At 38.0% G+C, this 18,131-nt stretch overlaps 1 protein-coding gene across 1 annotated transcript; it reads left to right on the plus strand.

Annotated features, from left to right (window-relative positions):
- Window positions 1-16,428, plus strand: LOC137290406 (deubiquitinase MYSM1-like). The gene is made up of 16 exons (XM_067821315.1): window positions 1-67; window positions 1,743-1,836; window positions 3,887-3,957; window positions 5,599-5,737; window positions 6,776-6,874; window positions 7,273-8,371; window positions 9,070-9,253; window positions 9,802-9,932; window positions 10,893-11,002; window positions 11,517-11,594; window positions 11,721-11,831; window positions 12,301-12,487; window positions 12,883-13,010; window positions 13,273-13,405; window positions 15,306-15,469; window positions 16,076-16,428. Exons 1-16 carry the CDS (start codon window positions 15-17, stop codon window positions 16,328-16,330), a joined length of 3,036 nt encoding a protein of 1,011 aa, XP_067677416.1. The 5' UTR covers window positions 1-14; the 3' UTR covers window positions 16,331-16,428.
- The last annotated feature ends 1,703 nt before the right edge of the window (window positions 16,429-18,131 follow it).

Genomic DNA, 18,131 nt, shown 5'->3' on the forward strand with positions numbered 1-18,131 from the left:
GCCCTATATCCAAAATGGCGGACGATGGAGAAATTGACATCGAAGGAGAGTTTGATTTTAAGCTGGAGTAAGTAAATATTATGGTGATATTATTGAAACACAGACAGATAAATACTTCGGCATGAAAGAGTGATATTCTGCAAGGTGTGATGAAAACATATGCACAGCTGCAGAAGAATTCGCGTGTCAAATTTAGATGAAATATTTTAAGTCAACAAATCAGGCAGATAAAACTAAAACTAGTAAAGGACGGATTTTTTTTAAGGTTTTCACTTATGGTGCATGACTGGATGTGACTGTTGAGGCCGATCCCCTGAAACCATAGATATTTTAGTTAAATGTCCCATCGGACTTAGGTTTTAGAGTACGGTACGAGTAAAAGTGTAAATATACATTACAGAGAATCGTTATGATTTATTGCTGGGGTCCTATTGCTGTAATGATATTATTAATAACACGATGACGACAAGACATGTCCCTGTTTGTTAATAAAGTTGTTACATATGAAACCACCCTGTAACATTGTACTGAAAATTTGTTGTACCCTGTGGAGCTCTTGATTTTGACATATCAAGATTTCAAAGCAAAGCAAATTACATGGGGCTATGTTTTCAAATTCAAAGATATTGAAACTAAATTATTACTTGTCCTTATCATGATCATTATAACTGGTGGATTGTCAGACTGAAACCTTTGCATGTTTGAATGACATGTTCTTGAGAATCAAAACATTTAAGAGTCTGCTGTGCAAACAATCATCAAAACAACCAATGCACCACAGTAATCATGGTAATTCCCTTAATTTCCTGGGCCTGCCTAGATCCAGGTTAGAACTGGTCTTGAGCAACTCATGCATGTTGTAACTGACTTGGTTCACACACATCATATTCCATTTATTCAGAGTGATGCTCATGCTGTTGATCATTAAATTTCCTGGCCCTGACTTGATTATTTATAGACTGCCATGGTACAGCTGGAATATTACTGAGTATAGCCTTAAACAATAAATAAGCAAAATCCCATTCCTGATTTAAATTCCTTGAAATGTTTCCTGTTTTGCATGGACATATTTTGAATCAAAGTGCATGATGTGTAGCCACATGAGAAGATAAATTCTTGACATTCTGATTCTAGGAAATGTGTATCTATTTTAGAAAGTTACAATGCACGGACGCTTATGAATAAATACTGCATTGCTTTACAGTACTGATAGAATCACTTTTGATCATGTTTATTGCTTGTGTTACAGTCAAGTTGTAGAACTTTCAGCTGATCATGATAATGGACAAGTAGTGTACTGAGAGTACTTCTAAGTTATCACATACTATTCACATGTCCAGTTATCAGATATTGTAAGTACTGTTACCTAACAAATAGTTCTTTGTTATTGCCTGTGTCCTCTGCCACAAGGGTTGGTGGGGTAGACAAGTGGTTAAGGTGTTCGCCTGTCACACGGAAGACCCATGTTCGATTCTTGACAAGGGTACAACATGTGAAGCCCATTTTGTAGTGTTCCCAGCAGTGATATTGTTGGAAATTGGAATATTGCTGAAAGAGTTGTAAAAATAAACTCACTCACTCATTCACCCACAGCCATAAAGTTTTCTTGGAATAGCTTGATTGTGCAGGCCTGGTCTTTTTCATTACTGTTAAGAAATTGGTTGGTCAGTTACTATGACTAAAAACTATGTTGTAAAAAATTATTGATAAAATGATTTTGAATACACTGAACATTTTTTCAGAGTTGAAGATGGATTCTATGATGCCAATGAACTGCCCTCTAAGAGTGCAAACCTGCTTCCAGAGTTTACCAACCCTCCCTGGATGCTGGAACAGGTAAACTGTTGTCATGCAATTATGTTGGGTAACAACAGAGAATAACTTTGATCTCATTACAGTCGTGCCCCATTTATCCAAACCGCAGATATCCAGAAAACTTGCCTTCCAAACGTAAATTCCGTAAAACGAATTCACAACGTTGTATAATTACTCACCTATCCGAAAACCCGGTTTCCGTAACCGTACGGCCATTTTCACATACAAAACACCAAATTACGTGCATTTTTTGTCTTGTATATCTGAATGGCTGAGCACCTGTATGTTTACACATGCGATTCCCGAGGGCCTTACGTGCCGTAACATGAAAGAAGTCAGCAGTCTTTAAAGCGTGAGAAGACTAATTACCTCTGAGTAAATTTAGACACTGAGTTAATTTTGAGGCGTGTCAATTTGTGGGTCACTATGTTTAATTAATGAGGATGATCAAGCAAGCCTGGACAGTTGTGAGTGAAAAGACAATTTCTAACTGCTTTCATCATGTGGATATTATCCAATCAAATGAGGACACATAAGAAGACATGGCCTTGTCGGAACTTTGCGATGTACTACGTTCCTATGCACAAGTTGCAACTGTGACTGTTACTGTCGATGACCTTGTGAATGTCGACAGTGATGAACTGACTGGCAAAAGTCCTCTCGCTTTTCTACACAGCCAGTGCAAAAAGCTATGACTGATTTCTTCAAGCGAGCATAACTACATGAACAGGTATGAGACATTTCATGCATGCACTGATATTTGTTTATGTGTAGCCAATAGAGATTATGTCTGATGCCTACTATGTTCGTTTCTCTGTACGTTTCTTTGTACATATGGCCCGTGGTTCAGATATCCAAACATTCACTTATCAGGACAATTTCAATAAAAACACAAGTGTTCTGATAAACGGGGCATGACTGTATTTTACATATATTTCATATCATATATTCAACATGCACAAAGAATAAATGTTGTCATTTCTATTTCTGATTTCTGGAGTAGCAATTTCCTAACACCTGTTATTTTGTATATATAGTGTAGTTCTTTAGAAAATATTAGGGAGAGCTGAAGGTCCCTTACTCTATCCTCAACCTCAGCATACCAAAAGATATTAAAATATGGTACTTGTTGGTCGCTGCCTGGTGCTCAGTATTTATGGGTACTTAAGTATTGGTTGGATCGGAGTCAGTATAATGTGTCTGAGTGGGGTATTCATGCTTAACTACGGCATGGTATCTCAGTGAACTAGCACTAGAATAAAATCAGCTGAAGTGTGGGCTAATAAGAGCAGCCACACATGCACATGCATGCACATGCATGCACATAGTCATACGACGTTAAGCCTGTTTCACCTGACCTAAAAACTATTTGTATGACACATCGTAATTTGTCAGTTAAAACATTAACACTACATTCTCTCCATTAAGCAGCTGCATAGCTGTAATCAATATCTAGGGGACATTTAATGTTTACATTGTCTGTTCATTTTGCCAAACATATAACTGCTTAAATAAAGTGTATATCTAACAAAACTCATATTCTGTTCACTTTTGTCATCCAAGACTGATTTAGAAAATGCATCACAGTGTTTTGCAGACTACTGTGTTGTCAATGTCATCGACTTCCATGGTGTCAAAGGAAATAACTATATAGTTCCTAATGGACTCCAGTACAGTGGCACATGTAAAATCACTTACCCTGATATTTTTCCAACTATACCGACCATGTTTCATGTTGATTTTCCAAAGAAACAACATAATTAACATTTGAATGTCATCTGGACTCTGGCACTGTGTGAAATAGGGGAGATAACCTGACACAAATCATTCTCTAGTTAATATTTAGTCAAAGTGTTTGGCAAAAATTGGCCTAAAACAGTATAACCAATCCTTTTCCAAATTTTCTACCATTTTGTTCATTGATTTTGGAGGGAAGTCATTTTTGTGAATGGATATCTGTGTAGGTTTTTGGTTAAACAGTACAAATAATTGCAAAACCTGTATTAAAAATTGTACCAAATAGAACAAAACACAGGAATATATTATTATGTATGCTCTTTTCATGTTCAAGGGATGGACAATGGACAGCTACATGGATGAAAAGTCAAAGGCCACCATAGAAAGAATGCTGATGGAAGAACAGTATCCTTATGTTCATATATGCAGTGGAAACTGTCAAAACCAGCAGCTGTCCAGTCAGGCAACTTGTCTGCACCAGCATAAAATCTCAATCCTGTCCGTGGCTAGTACATTTATCATTATTCAAGAGCTCTGCAATCTGGAATCTGTCATTTCTGAATCTCTGCATGAAATGAATACTGGTATGTGTTTGTATAGTAATCACCACTGTCTAATCTGGTGCGTGGCAAGGAGTTAGCCAGGTATCTACCACCAGTTACTTCTGCGTTGTAACGACATGGCTACCAACAAAGATAAATTAACCTTGGTTCAGTATGGGTATACTTGTACACATAATTTGTGAATACTGTCATTCAGGAAGGGTGTTAAATAATTGATTTGTATTGTGTATGTGTGAAGTAATTGTGCAAACCATAAGATACAACAATGTATAAAAGCAAGGATTGGGAAAGGCGGATTTTGCATTTTGCGCATTAGCAAAAAGAATAGCCTATTAAAATTCTGAAGTTTACTATTGATACAAGGGAAGTGGCCCATTCTAAATTCAGAAAGTGGCTGATAATCCTGACAAAGGACCTTTGTCAGTGTTCTCTATTTTAATCCCTGATATATGAGAGACAGAATTGGTTCTGTTGTATGCGTAGGTCAGCTCTACAGTCTGGCACATTGACTTAACCGTATTCATTCATCAGTTTCGGTGAGTGCTGGTTTAGGCAGCTTTCACTGTTTATGATAAGAGCTGGTAAGAGTACAGATCTGTACATCGGTTGAAAATGTGGGTTAGAACTGGTATTGAACAACGCATACTGTTTGTAAGATGAAATTCAGTGATATATATCTCCTGTGATTTATGTCTTCATTATATTGTGGTAGAAACATTTGACCCATTTGTCACAATAGCTTCCATTTTTACTGATATAGTGGAACAAAAACATGTTAAACAATGTTTATCGCAAACACACATATAATGATTTGTTGAACATGCCAAACTTTTATTTGAAATAGATGTGTGGAACTATGGTTATAACAAGACATAATTACTTGTCCCTTTGTGTTTGAAATCACTTGATTCTGTTTTTCGTAATGTTAACAGAACTGACCAAAAGAAATCAGCTTTCTTATTTGGGCATGAGATAATTTAACACAACCATGTCATACTGTCTTAGAAAATTACCAATTATGCGTAGGATAATTATACCAACTGTGCATTTTTAAATGTTAGATACGCTAAACGTTCAAAACATATTCATTTGGAATATATTTATGAAAATCGCTTGTGTGATGAAAATGATTACTATCAAGTTGTACTGTTAGTACAGGATGATTTTGATTAGGTATGACATAAGGCAGTACATACCTGCTGAGTAAGCTCACTCTACATTCACAATACCCACACCAAACAGTTACATTGGGTATTGTGCCTGCATAAGCTAAATGTTATCTGCATCTTTGCACTATAAGTGATAATGCATTTTGTTTGAGTAGAAATTGTTCATAGTGGACATAAAACATGTATGCAAAAACAGGATTGCACTTTCCTTTTAAATATATATTTATTGTATTTTGTATTCCTATCAGTATAACAGAGCCTCACTCTGAGGCATTAATTCTTTTTTGACAAGCTTTCCTTGACCACTTCCCAAGACAATACCTCAATGGCCGATCTAAGTCAAAGATGGTTTCATCTGACAAGTCTCCGTCTTCCAGTCCGACAAAACCCAAGTCGAACTCTGCCAAACGTCCCTGGAATGAGGAAGAGAAACAGCTTTTTCTCAGTGGGCTGGTAATGATTTCTGTCTTGTGCCCCAGCATTCATGTCTTATGCCTTATGAATGATGTATTATGCCTGATGAATTAAGTCTTATACCTAATGTAGTCCTTACCACTGGACGATGTGATACAGCCCATCTTTAATCTTTGATACCTCCTTATTCATCACGCAGTTAAAACAAAGATGATAGATATGCTCTGGTTTCCATCACTTTGATAATTATTCTATGGGATGTGTAATAGATGGGGTCTTGTGGCAGTACACTAGATGTGAAGGCACTGTTACATGAACAAAGGGCAAGTTTCTCACATGTCCATTATTTCCTGTAATGTCACATGCCTTCAGACTGGGAACATGTCAAATAATCATACTTCATAAAGGTATGTTTCGGCGAAACTATTTCTCATTTGTCTCAACATTGTTATACAGACTCATCCATGACGTTCCAGGGTAGAATAGGCCTCAAGCAACCCATGCTTGCCATAAAAGGCGACTAATGGGATTGGGTGGTCAGGCTCACTGACGTGGTTGACACATGTCCTCAGTTCCCTATTGCGCAGATTGATGCTCATGCTATTGATCACTGGATTGTCAGGTCCAGACTTGATTATTTGCAGACTGCGCCATATGTCTGGAATATTGCTGAGAGTGGCGTAAAGCTAAACTCACTCACTCAGTCACTCACTCTAAAGACTAAGTAACCAATGACCAAAGGGTTAGTCAACATGAAATAGCTCTGATATAAAAGTGTATTCTGAGATAATACAAGTTACCTCTATGACAAACTTTTATGTGACAGGAACCTTGAACTGTACAATACGTTTGTGTACCTTTGCTGCATCATGTGGAAATGTCTTGATATGGGTTTTTATCCAAAGGTAATCATAGCGGGTTAACTCCCTAGCTTGGAGACGATGACCTGAACATTTACACCTTCTCAGTGATAAATGATTGAAGCCTTATAATGGTTGCATTGCAAGTGATAGATTTTCAACCCAAGAGTCTGTGTGGGCAAAACATGGATCACCCCATTTTTGTTTTGTTTTCCAGGATTTGTATGGTAGAAGTTGGACTCGCATCTCTGAAATCATTCCCACTCGGACAAGTCTGCAAGTGAAGAACTATGCCCAGCAGTACTTCAAGAATCTGGTATGTTCTGAATAGTCATCAATTCATCCCCATTTACAATTTTATTCAAAATCATATTATGATAGGAATAACAGCAGTTTGGCCTGTATTTACAAGTTATTTGATGCCTGTAACCTGTGCTGTGCTACATTATTGACTGCTCTGGAGATTGTAAGACAGCCTGTTCTTCAGCAAGTCATGTGTAGGTGGTATGGGGGAACTGTGATGGGAACAGGCTGTTAAGTTCATGTGTGTATCTTCTTGACTTGCTTATGTACAGGATGAGTAGTTGTTGCTGAAGTACTGGTAACATTGACATAAAACAACGTTCACTCTCACATAATTGTCATGTGTTGTTCTGCTGACTCGGCACATTATTCTGTTGATTCTGCACATCCCACTCTGCTGACTGTTTTTAGGCCAAGAAGGCTGATGCTGCCTCTGCTGTTGTTTCATCTACATCTCGAGATCTTCCCCTTGGCTCAACGCAACTGACCTCTCATCTCAGCCAGTCAGCTGACCCTCTGGCAAATGTCCTTGCTTCCGTCACAACTGCCCAGCCCACAGTCACATCCTTCTCTAGTTCAGCTAATCAGAACAGAAAGACTTCTCTGTCTAAGCAGTCCAAAAACAAAAAGAAAAGTCAAAATTCCACCAAAGCAGACTCTCAAATAGAACAAGGCCAAGGCATAAGCAATGGTCTTGATGGTGTTTTGCCATCTGCAAATACAATTGTTGGTATTTCTGGTCTACAGGATCTGCAGTGTGGTTCCTACACAGGGAATGTGGACACAAGTGAACTGTCTCCCAGTGTTAATCTGTCTGGAGTAGGGTTCTTGTCTGGGAGTAAGGAATTAGGTTTTGACAGCTCAGTTGGGACATTGATCCATATCGCTTCTGGGCTGGACACTTTGGCTGCTGTTGTTGAGAGTGATTTTAGTGCAAGTGATCTCCAGACTCTCACAACAGTCACAGCTGATGGATCAGAAGTTGTTCAGTCCGACATTCTTGCTTCTGTTGTCCAACAACCTGAAGGTAAAGATGATGCTCAGCAGAAGGAAACTGGCACTTCTCCGGATGAAAGTGGTAACTTAAACTCAAATTCAGTTGACGAAGAAGAAGATGTGGATATTGATATTGAAAATGATGACGATATTGACAACCCTATACTGTTAGGAAGGTCAGCTTCACCTAGCTCTGTGTATGAGAAGTTGTTACGATCAGCTAATGTTACGCCAACAGAACTAGGCGATGGTGAACAGTCTGATGAAGGGGACACTGATGCTGATGTTGCCGCAGCTGATGGAGACAGTGTTACTCAGGGGAGATCTGATAAATTAGAAGGTGCTATGGCAGAGAGTGCCACTGAATGTTTTATGGATAATAAGCAGTATGCCCAGATCAGTGCTAATGGAACAGCGGAATATATTCAGCATGAACTGCCCATGGAATACTGTGAGAGTAGTGAAGAAGGAACTGTTCTACAGGATGTGCCAAAAATTGAAGAGAAAGTTATAGGTTTGTAGAATGCAGATTTAACAGTTTTCATGGGGATGAGAACATGATATTGTTTTGTTTTCTTTTACGAATGACTTTCTAAAATCCAGGTTAGAGTTCAGCAACCCATGGTTCAGCAACCCATGCTTGTAAGAAGCGGCAAACAGGATCGGGTCCTCAGGCTCGCTGTCAGGGTCGACACATTATTAGCATGATTCTATCTCAGCTGAGTAGAGCAATGCTCATGATGTTCACATCTGGGTTGTCTGGTCCAGACTGTTGCCGTAACTTAATTATTAGGGCATGCAGCATCAAGCAACAAACACCACAGGTGTGTGTTTTGTCTTCAGTGTTGTGTTTTCAAACAGGGGAGATAACTGTACTGGGTCTCCTTTCTGTTCTCTCTGAGAATGTGAAAATGCAAAAGTGTGATATTGTGCCACATCAACCAAACGATATGTTGTGATGGGAGCAGGTTATGATTAGATGCATGTTGGTGTGATCAGTAATGCAATATTTTTTATGTGTTTTCATCCTTTAAATCAAATGTTATAATGTTTGGCTGTTCCCACATGTGTTAAAGATCAAATTTACAAGGTGCCTGAGCACAAATGTAGATTTTGTATTGTTTTAAGCTGTTGATTATTATGATTATTGTCATTTGTCTGTTGACTGATCATGCTGTGAAGCAGACAGTTATCTTCAATCATCTCTTTCAGTCAATGGTATCACAACATCAGCTGGAGAAGTGATAGAATTTCCAATCCCAGAGGAGGAGAGGATATTAGAACCCAATGACATCACAGAGGAAGAAAGGAAGATTCACTCTGAATTCTTTGATGGTCGACAATCTAAAACTCCAGAGAGATATTTGAAGATAAGGAACCATATTATTGATTGCTGGTAAATATTCAGGGTACCTTTTACCTTTACCTTTCTCTTAGGACACTAATCCTGACCGTCCATACCACAGAAGGTTTACAGTGATTCACCCAGACCTCGATTCAATTCAGTCATCATTATTAGACCCTCATTTAGATCATTTTCAGTTTGAATCGATTCGTCATACAGCTAAAAACATCACATTTCATTTATTGATTTAACTCTCAGAGTTAGCTTTTTTAACATGAAATCCATCATCAACTTGACTGTGCCTTCTAACAACAGTTCATTTTTATTCAAAACTGCTTGATTTCAAGTCAAATTTATGTTCTGGCTGTGGGGAATTGATTTAAATGGGTATTCAAGTATCAAATCGAAAAATAGTGGTAATGGTTATTGAAACTGAAAACTAAAGCATCAGATTAGAGTTTTTAATGAATCGAACCAAATCATTGCAGCCCTATTTCACCCAAGTGGATCAAGAAATTGGCTCATTCCTAGGTCAGTCATAATCACTGATCATCCTGTCATAGATACAAATACACTGATTGAGTTATTTCATCTTTCAGGAAAAAGTGCAAACCCAACTTCCTTAATAAGACTTCCGTGCGGACTGGCTTGAAGAACTGTGGTGATGTCAACTGTATAGGCAGGATACACTGCTTCCTTGAGTGTACTGGCACCATCAACTTTGGCTGTGGTAGGAATCTGTGAATGCATATCTACATATGAGTACTTGTGGCTATCTTGGGTGGCACAAAGAACTGTGATCTCTGCAGATCTTTTGCTAATTGGTTGGTTTGTTGTTGTAACACCACATTCAGCAATATTCCAGCTATATGACGGAGGTCTTTAAGTGATTACCAGTAAGTCTGGATCAACAATCCAGTGATCAACAGTATGAGTACTGATCCATGCAATTGGGATGCAATGACATGTGTCAACCTTGTCAGTGAGCCCCAACACCTGATCCCTTTAGTTGTCTCTTAAGACAACCCCGAGTTGCTGAAGAACAGTTCTAACCCAGATCTTTCTGGCTACCTCTTGCTGATCAGAAGACCAGAGTCAATGTGTCGTGGGCCATGACTTGAGTTACTGAGTGTCACTGATGGCAGAGATTGTTTCTCCTGTCTCATCAGCATTGCCAGGCCTCTGCAATATACCTAATGTGATGTATTCTGTGTGCAGCTGCAATGAGCAAGCACATCTCACTAACTAGTAGTTCAATCTGACATTAATCATTTCAATCGCTCTTTTAAGAATGATTTTAAAAGCTGGTGCCAGTAATCTTTCTTTGTGACTGAAAGTTACTTTGTCCTACATGGTTTATTATGTTAACCAGTTTAAAATGCATCAGTGTACTAAAACAACCTGGAAAAAAATTGTAGTGAGTTCCATTTTTTTAGACCTTCAGAAAGCCATACCAATTTTCCAAATGGCCGTCATTTGCAAGATGGCCACCAATACTTTTGAAAAGGGTTGGATTTTGCCTATTTTTCCATCGATAATTCCATTCAATATATCAAATGAAAGATGTTTTGATTAGCTTTGAAAAAAGGTCTCCAGAAATATTCATCTTTTTCCTATTTTCATATATGACTCCTTAAGGAAGGAAAGAGGTAAAGATGTTTAATTTTGTAATGGTTGAATTCTCTTTCAGAACAAGCATGTTACAACAACCCTGGAAAGATACAGACAAGTGGGACCAAGTTAAAACATACTGGAAGAGATGGCTGGATGGCTATTGCATCAGATAAACTAGACTCCATGGTGTGTTGTGTAATAAGTGTAACACTCTTATAGGATGTCTGTTTTTTAGGTATTGATTGAAATGAAATACTAATTGTCTCCATTGATCTTATGTCCAATTCTAATCTCAAGAGTTTTCTGTTATGTGGATCCATTGGTAGAATAGGTCTTCAGCAACCCATGCTTGCCACGAAAGGCAACTATGCCTGTTGTAAGAGGCGACTAATGGAATCGCGTGATCAGACTCGCTGACTTGGTTGAGACGTCATGGGCTCCCAGTTGTGCAGATCAATGCTCGTGCTGTTGGTCACTGGATTGTCTGGTCCAGACTCAATATTTAAAGACTGTTGGAATATTGCTGAGAGTGGCCTAAAACTCAACTCTTTTACTCTGTTATATGTTGTGTTTACTTATTTTTACAAGTAAATAATAGTATGACTGACGACCTATTGAAGTTTGCCATTTTGTTGAGTAACATTCATCAAAGTAAATTTTGTAAATAAATATGGAATATGTCTTCTTGTCTTGTAAACAGAGACCAAGAAAGAGACGAATCCGAGACTCGTCTGGTCACTGGGTGGATGAAAAAGAATTGGAAGGAAAAACTATTGAAGTAAGTGACCTGAGAGAATCTAAGCAAGCAGTGTTAAAAACTGCGACTTGGCTGTGTTTTGTCTCAAATATATGTTGAATGTTTTAGCATTCAGGATATTTGTCTGTATTGTATCTTCTGTTACAGCACAAGACTGGTCCTGGAGAAGAACGTAAGGCCAAAGTTGCCAAGATGATGAAAGTGTCGTATGATCCCTTTAAACTGATACCATGCCAGTCCTTCACTGCAGATCGACCAGTAAGTTTGCAGATTGTGTAGATCATGAGCATTTCAATCATTTGTCCTTGATCTTGCTGGTGAAAAGCCTTGCAGATGGATTAAATCCTCAAGAGCACTATACCACAATATAGTTTCCATATCCTTTCCACTAGGACACTGATTTTTGCATGTGACATAACACAATTCAGTTCCACTTTTCATCTGTTGATCTCACCATGCAGTTTCTCACTCTTACACTGGACACTGACACCAAAACAATATGGCATCCTCTCGCTCACTTGTCTCAGTTCACCATGGCTGTATGAACCCCAGGGAGTTGAAAAAGTGTTGGAAAGTATGATAGTGTCCTATGACTGGGGATAGTAATGTACGTAGCTCCATAAGCAGGCAGTGTTCCTAGATATGAATGCCACACAAAGGGACTATTATTTCTCATTATAGTGTTGAAACCATTTAGAGTATGTGTAATCTGTTCTGCATGTTCCAGGCCCCATTCAAAGTGTCCATGACCAACACAGCAGTGGCAGTTATGGATGTCCATGCACACATATCCAAGACAGAGGTGATTGGGATGCTGGGTGGTCAGTACCACGGTGACCTAGGTGTACTGGATATCAGGATGGCAGTGCCCTGCAACAGCCTCAGTACAGGGATGCAGTGCGAGATGGACCCGGGTGGGTTTATGAGAGCTGTAGTCTGTTGCCCCAAAATAAAGTACCACTGGGAAAAAACCTGATCTGTCCACTCTGTCTGTTTTGTTACTTCTTAAGACAACTGGTTACACTGGACGTATTACAAGCTGGAGTCTTTATGGAGGATACTTATCAAATTGATTTAATTATAATGATATCTACAGAAACTGATCTAGGTCTTACTTTGCTTTCATTTTTTTTGTTTTTACATGTTGATATAATATTTAAATGTAAACTGAAGTTACAGTCTGGCCTTGTAATATTATTGACTTAAGCTTTAAGCAGCAATCAGACTTGACAGGATATGGTCCATATCATCACAATTATTGTTGATCTGGCTCTGTGAGTTATATGTACATTTGTTTCTTTCTCGCCAGTCTCCCAGACTCAAGCAAGCGAGCAGATCTCGGCTGCAGGCCTGATTGTTGTGGGATGGTATCATTCACATCCCACATTTGCCCCAAACCCTTCTGTCAGGGATATTGAAACACAGCTCAAGTTTCAGGTAGTGATGTAGTGTTTACATATTTGTTTATTGCAGTCATATATTGAGAATGATGGGAGCAACATTGAATAAGAACAATAAAAATCCTGTACTTGGTAAATTGTTGTGAACAGAGTTCTCTCACTCTGGCTTGAGAGACCAGGATCCCTTACAGCTACTCATGCTTGTCACAAATGCCGCTAAGATCTTAGTGTGTCATCTTACTCTTATGCAGGAACAAAGTTTGCTATGGATTTTGTCAGTTGTGAATTTTGTCTTTCAGGATTGGTTTGCCAAAGGTGGCAGCCATTTTGTTGGAGTGATTGTGAGCCCATACAACAAACTGAACCCAGGGGTGATATCGGAGGTCCAGTGTCTCACCATTGGGAGTGAAATGTCTCCAGAATACCACTGCAGTGAGTGTATCTTCTATGGCTGTATGGAAATCAAGCATGAATGCCATCAAATGCTTTTCATGATCCTGAAAAGTAAACTTTTAGCGTTTTCCTTGTCTTGCTGGCAAAAAACAGCCGTGTCTTTAGGTCAAAGGCAGACTTACTGAAAAAACTAAGCTGATAATTACGGATAATGATTATCGTCACTTCACTGAAGATCCTGGTTACAATTGATTGTCAACAACAAATATCGTATGTGTTTGTTAGAGGCAGTAGTATTTGGTAATCTGGTTCATCAGATTGGTTTTGGCTGTTATTTACAGATGTCATTTAGTTTGTTTTTAGAGTAAGTGAATTTGAATTGTTATGAATAAACATATGTCAAGTGACTGATGTAGGCATGCTACTTATGCAGAAAATTAAAACAACGTGAAGCTTTGTTTTCAGTCTTAGTGTTATGGGGACTGTTGGTAGTCCAAACAGTTGTGCTAGGGTTTGGTTTTAAACTTGTGGAATAAATGACAGTCTTACAAAATGCAATACTGTATTCAAGAGTGGTCTTTTTGTACAAATTTTGGTCTTTTCATCATCTATTACGTCATCATTCTCTTGGTGGTCAGTTAATGAATTTAGAACAGGTATAATTAGTGGTAACAACACTCAACAAAGGTTACTCAACAAAGGTTCTCATTTGGCATTTCTCCTGTCTGGAGTAAATACTCAACATTATAAATTAAGGTCTGTAGTAGCAAATGTATTGTATGTTATGTAATATGTGCATGTAAGTGATGCAAGAGGGTTTATCAGCTGAGTTACAAAAACAAACACCGATCATAGGATTAACCGATAACACACCAATTGATCAATTACTTTTATCTTCTACAGCGGATTTGTCAAAAGGCAGTGTGTGTAGATGTACTAATCTATACTGACTACACCCTGTCATGAAGTGCGAGTGTAAATCCTCCCTCCTTTCAAAGAATTAACTACCATTATGTTGATTGATTGATTGCTCATTATTGGTTAACTAAATTACTAAAATGGAGAACGTCATACAGTTAGTTGCCAGGTGTGCTATCTTGGGTGACCAATGAGCGGTTTATCAGGTTTTCACCAATTTGAAAGACGTGAAACGATGTGTTACTTTTTCGCAAATGAGACTGTTGTAAGAAACATGACACAGAGCAGGATTATTTACCAGCTTCAGATGAATGGAATATCGTTCCTTTATGTGGATATTGATGGATACATTCCTGAAGAAGGTAGCAGCCTGACATTGTTGCTATAAAATTAGTCTGTTTTACATTCATTATTTGCATTTTGTTTTAATTTATTTGTTGTAGCATTCAGCAGAATCTATGACAGGAAACACATACTAGATCGCGTGTGTGAAATAGTGTGTGTGAAATAGGATCCACATTGGCAGTCTATACAATGTTTAAATGTTACAGTCATGTTAGAAATTTACTATAAGCATAAGCAGACCATGTGTTCTTTTATTAATTTTCAAAATCATACAAATATGACAATAAAGTTATTAGGGTTATGAGACAAAATATAGTTTTTTACCATTTCTACCACTGGCAGATCCTTCAGAGTGTTTCATTTGTTTTAATAATACATTTGTAATGAAGTAAAAATGACTTCACCCTATTTGATCTGTCTATAATTAAACTCTCAATTGCGCATACAGACTGCGCAGCAGAGATCACGAACCAGTCAAGAATTCTGGGATATCATCTGGGTACTCACGGGAGAAAAACAATAACAAAGGTTTAAGCCAGTCCATGGAAATTGCTCCGCATCAGTGCCCCTTTAACAATAACATATCTTTTCAAAAAGTAGAGCAACTGTAAAAAATGCAACAAGAGGAAAAATTGTTAAAAACAAATAACAGATTGTATGTGTGTGTTTGTTGCAGACTTGCCCTATGAGTTTGACTACAGCATGACTTATGACAGCTGCACTGACGGTGACCTCGTCGGGCCTCTCATAGCTCTTGCAGACAAGTACTCTTCCAATGTGAACAGGGTCTACTTGTCCAGACAGTTCCGGGTAGCTCTTGGCATTTCCTGTCTCACAAAGGTTGGTATACAGTTTGAAGTGTTGTGGAATTGACCCAGACATATTCACTTCCACTCATGGATAGAGTATTTCCTGTGCACAAATACTTGTAAAAAGCAGGACATGGATTATAAAAAATCTATAGTAAAAATGTCTCTGGTGTGCATGTGCAGGTTGAAGGTTTGTATATTAGATTTATCCTGATTATTATATTGTGGATCTGACAGCATTAAAGGGGTTGAGTGTTTTGCCAATCTCAGTCAAATCAGATCTCTTTCCTCAATATGATATGTAATAGCCTGAAATTCTGAAGATTTTCCCAGTCATTAAAAATGAATGTTTTTAATCAGAGAAATTCATATGCGGATACATTTCAAGGCAGCATAAATACCACTCACTCACTCTAAGCTGATACACCATAGCTGATAGTATAAAATCATGTGTTACAATGGGAACACTGTTTATAGCAGCACAACTGAACTCATGCTCTCAAATAGGTGTGACAGTGCTTGTTTACCTGTCACCGTTTGAAATGCTGGGCAGCAGTAAATTGAACATTTTCACTCCCTTTGTAATCATAATGGTGTCTACATCATTGTAAGATCTAAACTATTTCTCTTCGTGCAGATGGTCCAGTCTGTTCGTCACCATCTGCTTCCTCCTAGCAACAGCCAAGAACACAATGCCCGATATGACTCGGTGATACAACTGCTGGAAGACACATTCCTCAAACTCTGCTCCATGGACTCTAAATATAACCTGCATGACAACACCGCCCTCGGGGACTTCGATGAACACTCCGTGCCAGACATCCACATCGATGATGAAGACCTTGACACTCTTGTTCCTGCTAATTCTCAGTTGCCACTGATTGACACGTGACCAAGGCTAAGCCTCGTAATGTCTAATCAACAGAATGTTTGCTCGTTTGAGACTATGTGTTTTGAGAGATGTGATTTTGTTTTTCATAGGTTTGAAATTGTTTGAGGTCAGCGTGGTACTTACACAATGATGTAGAATGAGTCTTTTGTTTAAGAATTATTGTTATCATGGTTATTTTTTCTTACAATTTTCTTTTTAAGAGAAAACTGTGTTTCCATTGTTTAAAAGTCAGGGGGATATCTGAATAGTTGCAATATTTGCTCGTCATGCTGTTAGACCAGGTTCTGTTCCATACATGGGGACAGTGTATTGAACTAATTTCTAGTGTCTTTGGGCTTTGAAAAATTGATGAAAACAACCTAAAACCAAGCTCACTCACATATATGGAGTAGTTTTGTTTTGCTCCTTGGAGTAAGAATTATATTGTAACCTAAGGTCTTTGTGACAATCATGGCCAGACATATCTACATTGTCAATTGGACATGCAATGAGTCATGTGAAACATGTGGCTTTGGCAGATATCTCTCAGTCTTTAGCAAACTTTACATGTGATTCATAATGGTTAATTGCAGTTAAGCATGTACATCTGATTTTCACATAATTAACACAGAAAGGTGTGTATGTGAACTTGTCTGTCTTCATATTTGCTTGACATGGCTAGCCTCAGATGTGTATTTATATATGTTGAATGTGTTGTAGGCAGTTGTCCATACGAATGCAGACCCGGTGTTTTTGAGGTGTTGTTTGCTGGATGTGTTTTGGAGGGACTGATTGTTGTTTGGGTGTTTCTTAGCTTGAGTGGACAATTGGTCCACATTCTGATTGCATTTGTAAACCCAGTTATGGATGCTCATGAATTGCACAAATGTTGTTTTTGGCAGGACATGTTTGAGATTTGAGACAGTTATGTTAACTGTAAGTATATAGATAATTGTTAATCTGTAAGAGCATTTACTTTTTGGCATAACACATTTGTTGTATGAAACACAGTGCTTCTGTAGGAGCCACTTACTAAGCAGGACCTAGGCTTCCTAAGATCTCCTAGTGTAAAGGTGGTTGTCCATGCCATACATCAACAATAACTTACGACTGGCTTAAGAGAAATCTGGGCTTTAGTCTGAAACTTTTCAAAGTGGTGCTAAGCTTGAAACTTTACACTTGTCAATAGTGTCATTTTCAGAAATCACAGCAGTTTACAATTTGCAGCATTTAATACCATGTTTCCATAAATAATGATATATAAATTTTGTCACAAATTTCCTTTCTAGTCTATCAAATAAAACCACATTTAAAATAACCATGGCATTTCTTGGCATTTACACATTTGTGAATAACTTATTCAATTATGACATGATTGTCCTTTTTGTAGTTATGAGTTAATTCACTGGAAAATTCTTGAATTGTTTCAGTCCATGTTTACCGCAACATATGGTCTAGTAGAATTCTGGTGTATTAATAGCTTTGCTTGAGCTTGCAGTATAGATAGTCTCTAACTACTTGATGTGTACAGTGAAAGACTTAGATCAAAATCTGTATGAATTAGAGCTGTGACACCAGCATGTGCTTTTGCCTCTATGTCAGCCATATTGATTTGATATAGTTTACTTAAAGATTTGCTTTGTCATTGTAGGTTGGAGTGAAAACATGAATTAGTGTGTGAATTTACCAAAGTCTGTATCTGAATATTTTTATATTTTGAGTGAAAAACGTATGGGTCATTTAGTTTACAATGATACAAGTATATCTTTTTAGAATGTGAAGAACTGTATACCAACAATTTTGTCCGTATTTATAAACTTAC

The sequence above is a fragment of the Haliotis asinina genome, chromosome 7, assembly GCF_037392515.1.
Source record: "Haliotis asinina isolate JCU_RB_2024 chromosome 7, JCU_Hal_asi_v2, whole genome shotgun sequence".
Lineage (NCBI taxonomy): Eukaryota > Metazoa > Mollusca > Gastropoda > Lepetellida > Haliotidae > Haliotis > Haliotis asinina.

Excerpts from the sequence above, each read along its gene's own strand:
- LOC137290406 (XM_067821315.1), top strand. The coding sequence starts at position 15 with ATGGCGGACGATGGAGAAATTGACATCGAAGGAGAGTTTGATTTTAAG. Across the intron at positions 9,933-10,892 it reads CACCATCAACTTTGGCTGTG|AACAAGCATGTTACAACAAC; the intron begins GTAGGAATCTGT and ends ATTCTCTTTCAG. Across the intron at positions 11,003-11,516 it reads CAGATAAACTAGACTCCATG|AGACCAAGAAAGAGACGAAT; the intron begins GTGTGTTGTGTA and ends TCTTGTAAACAG.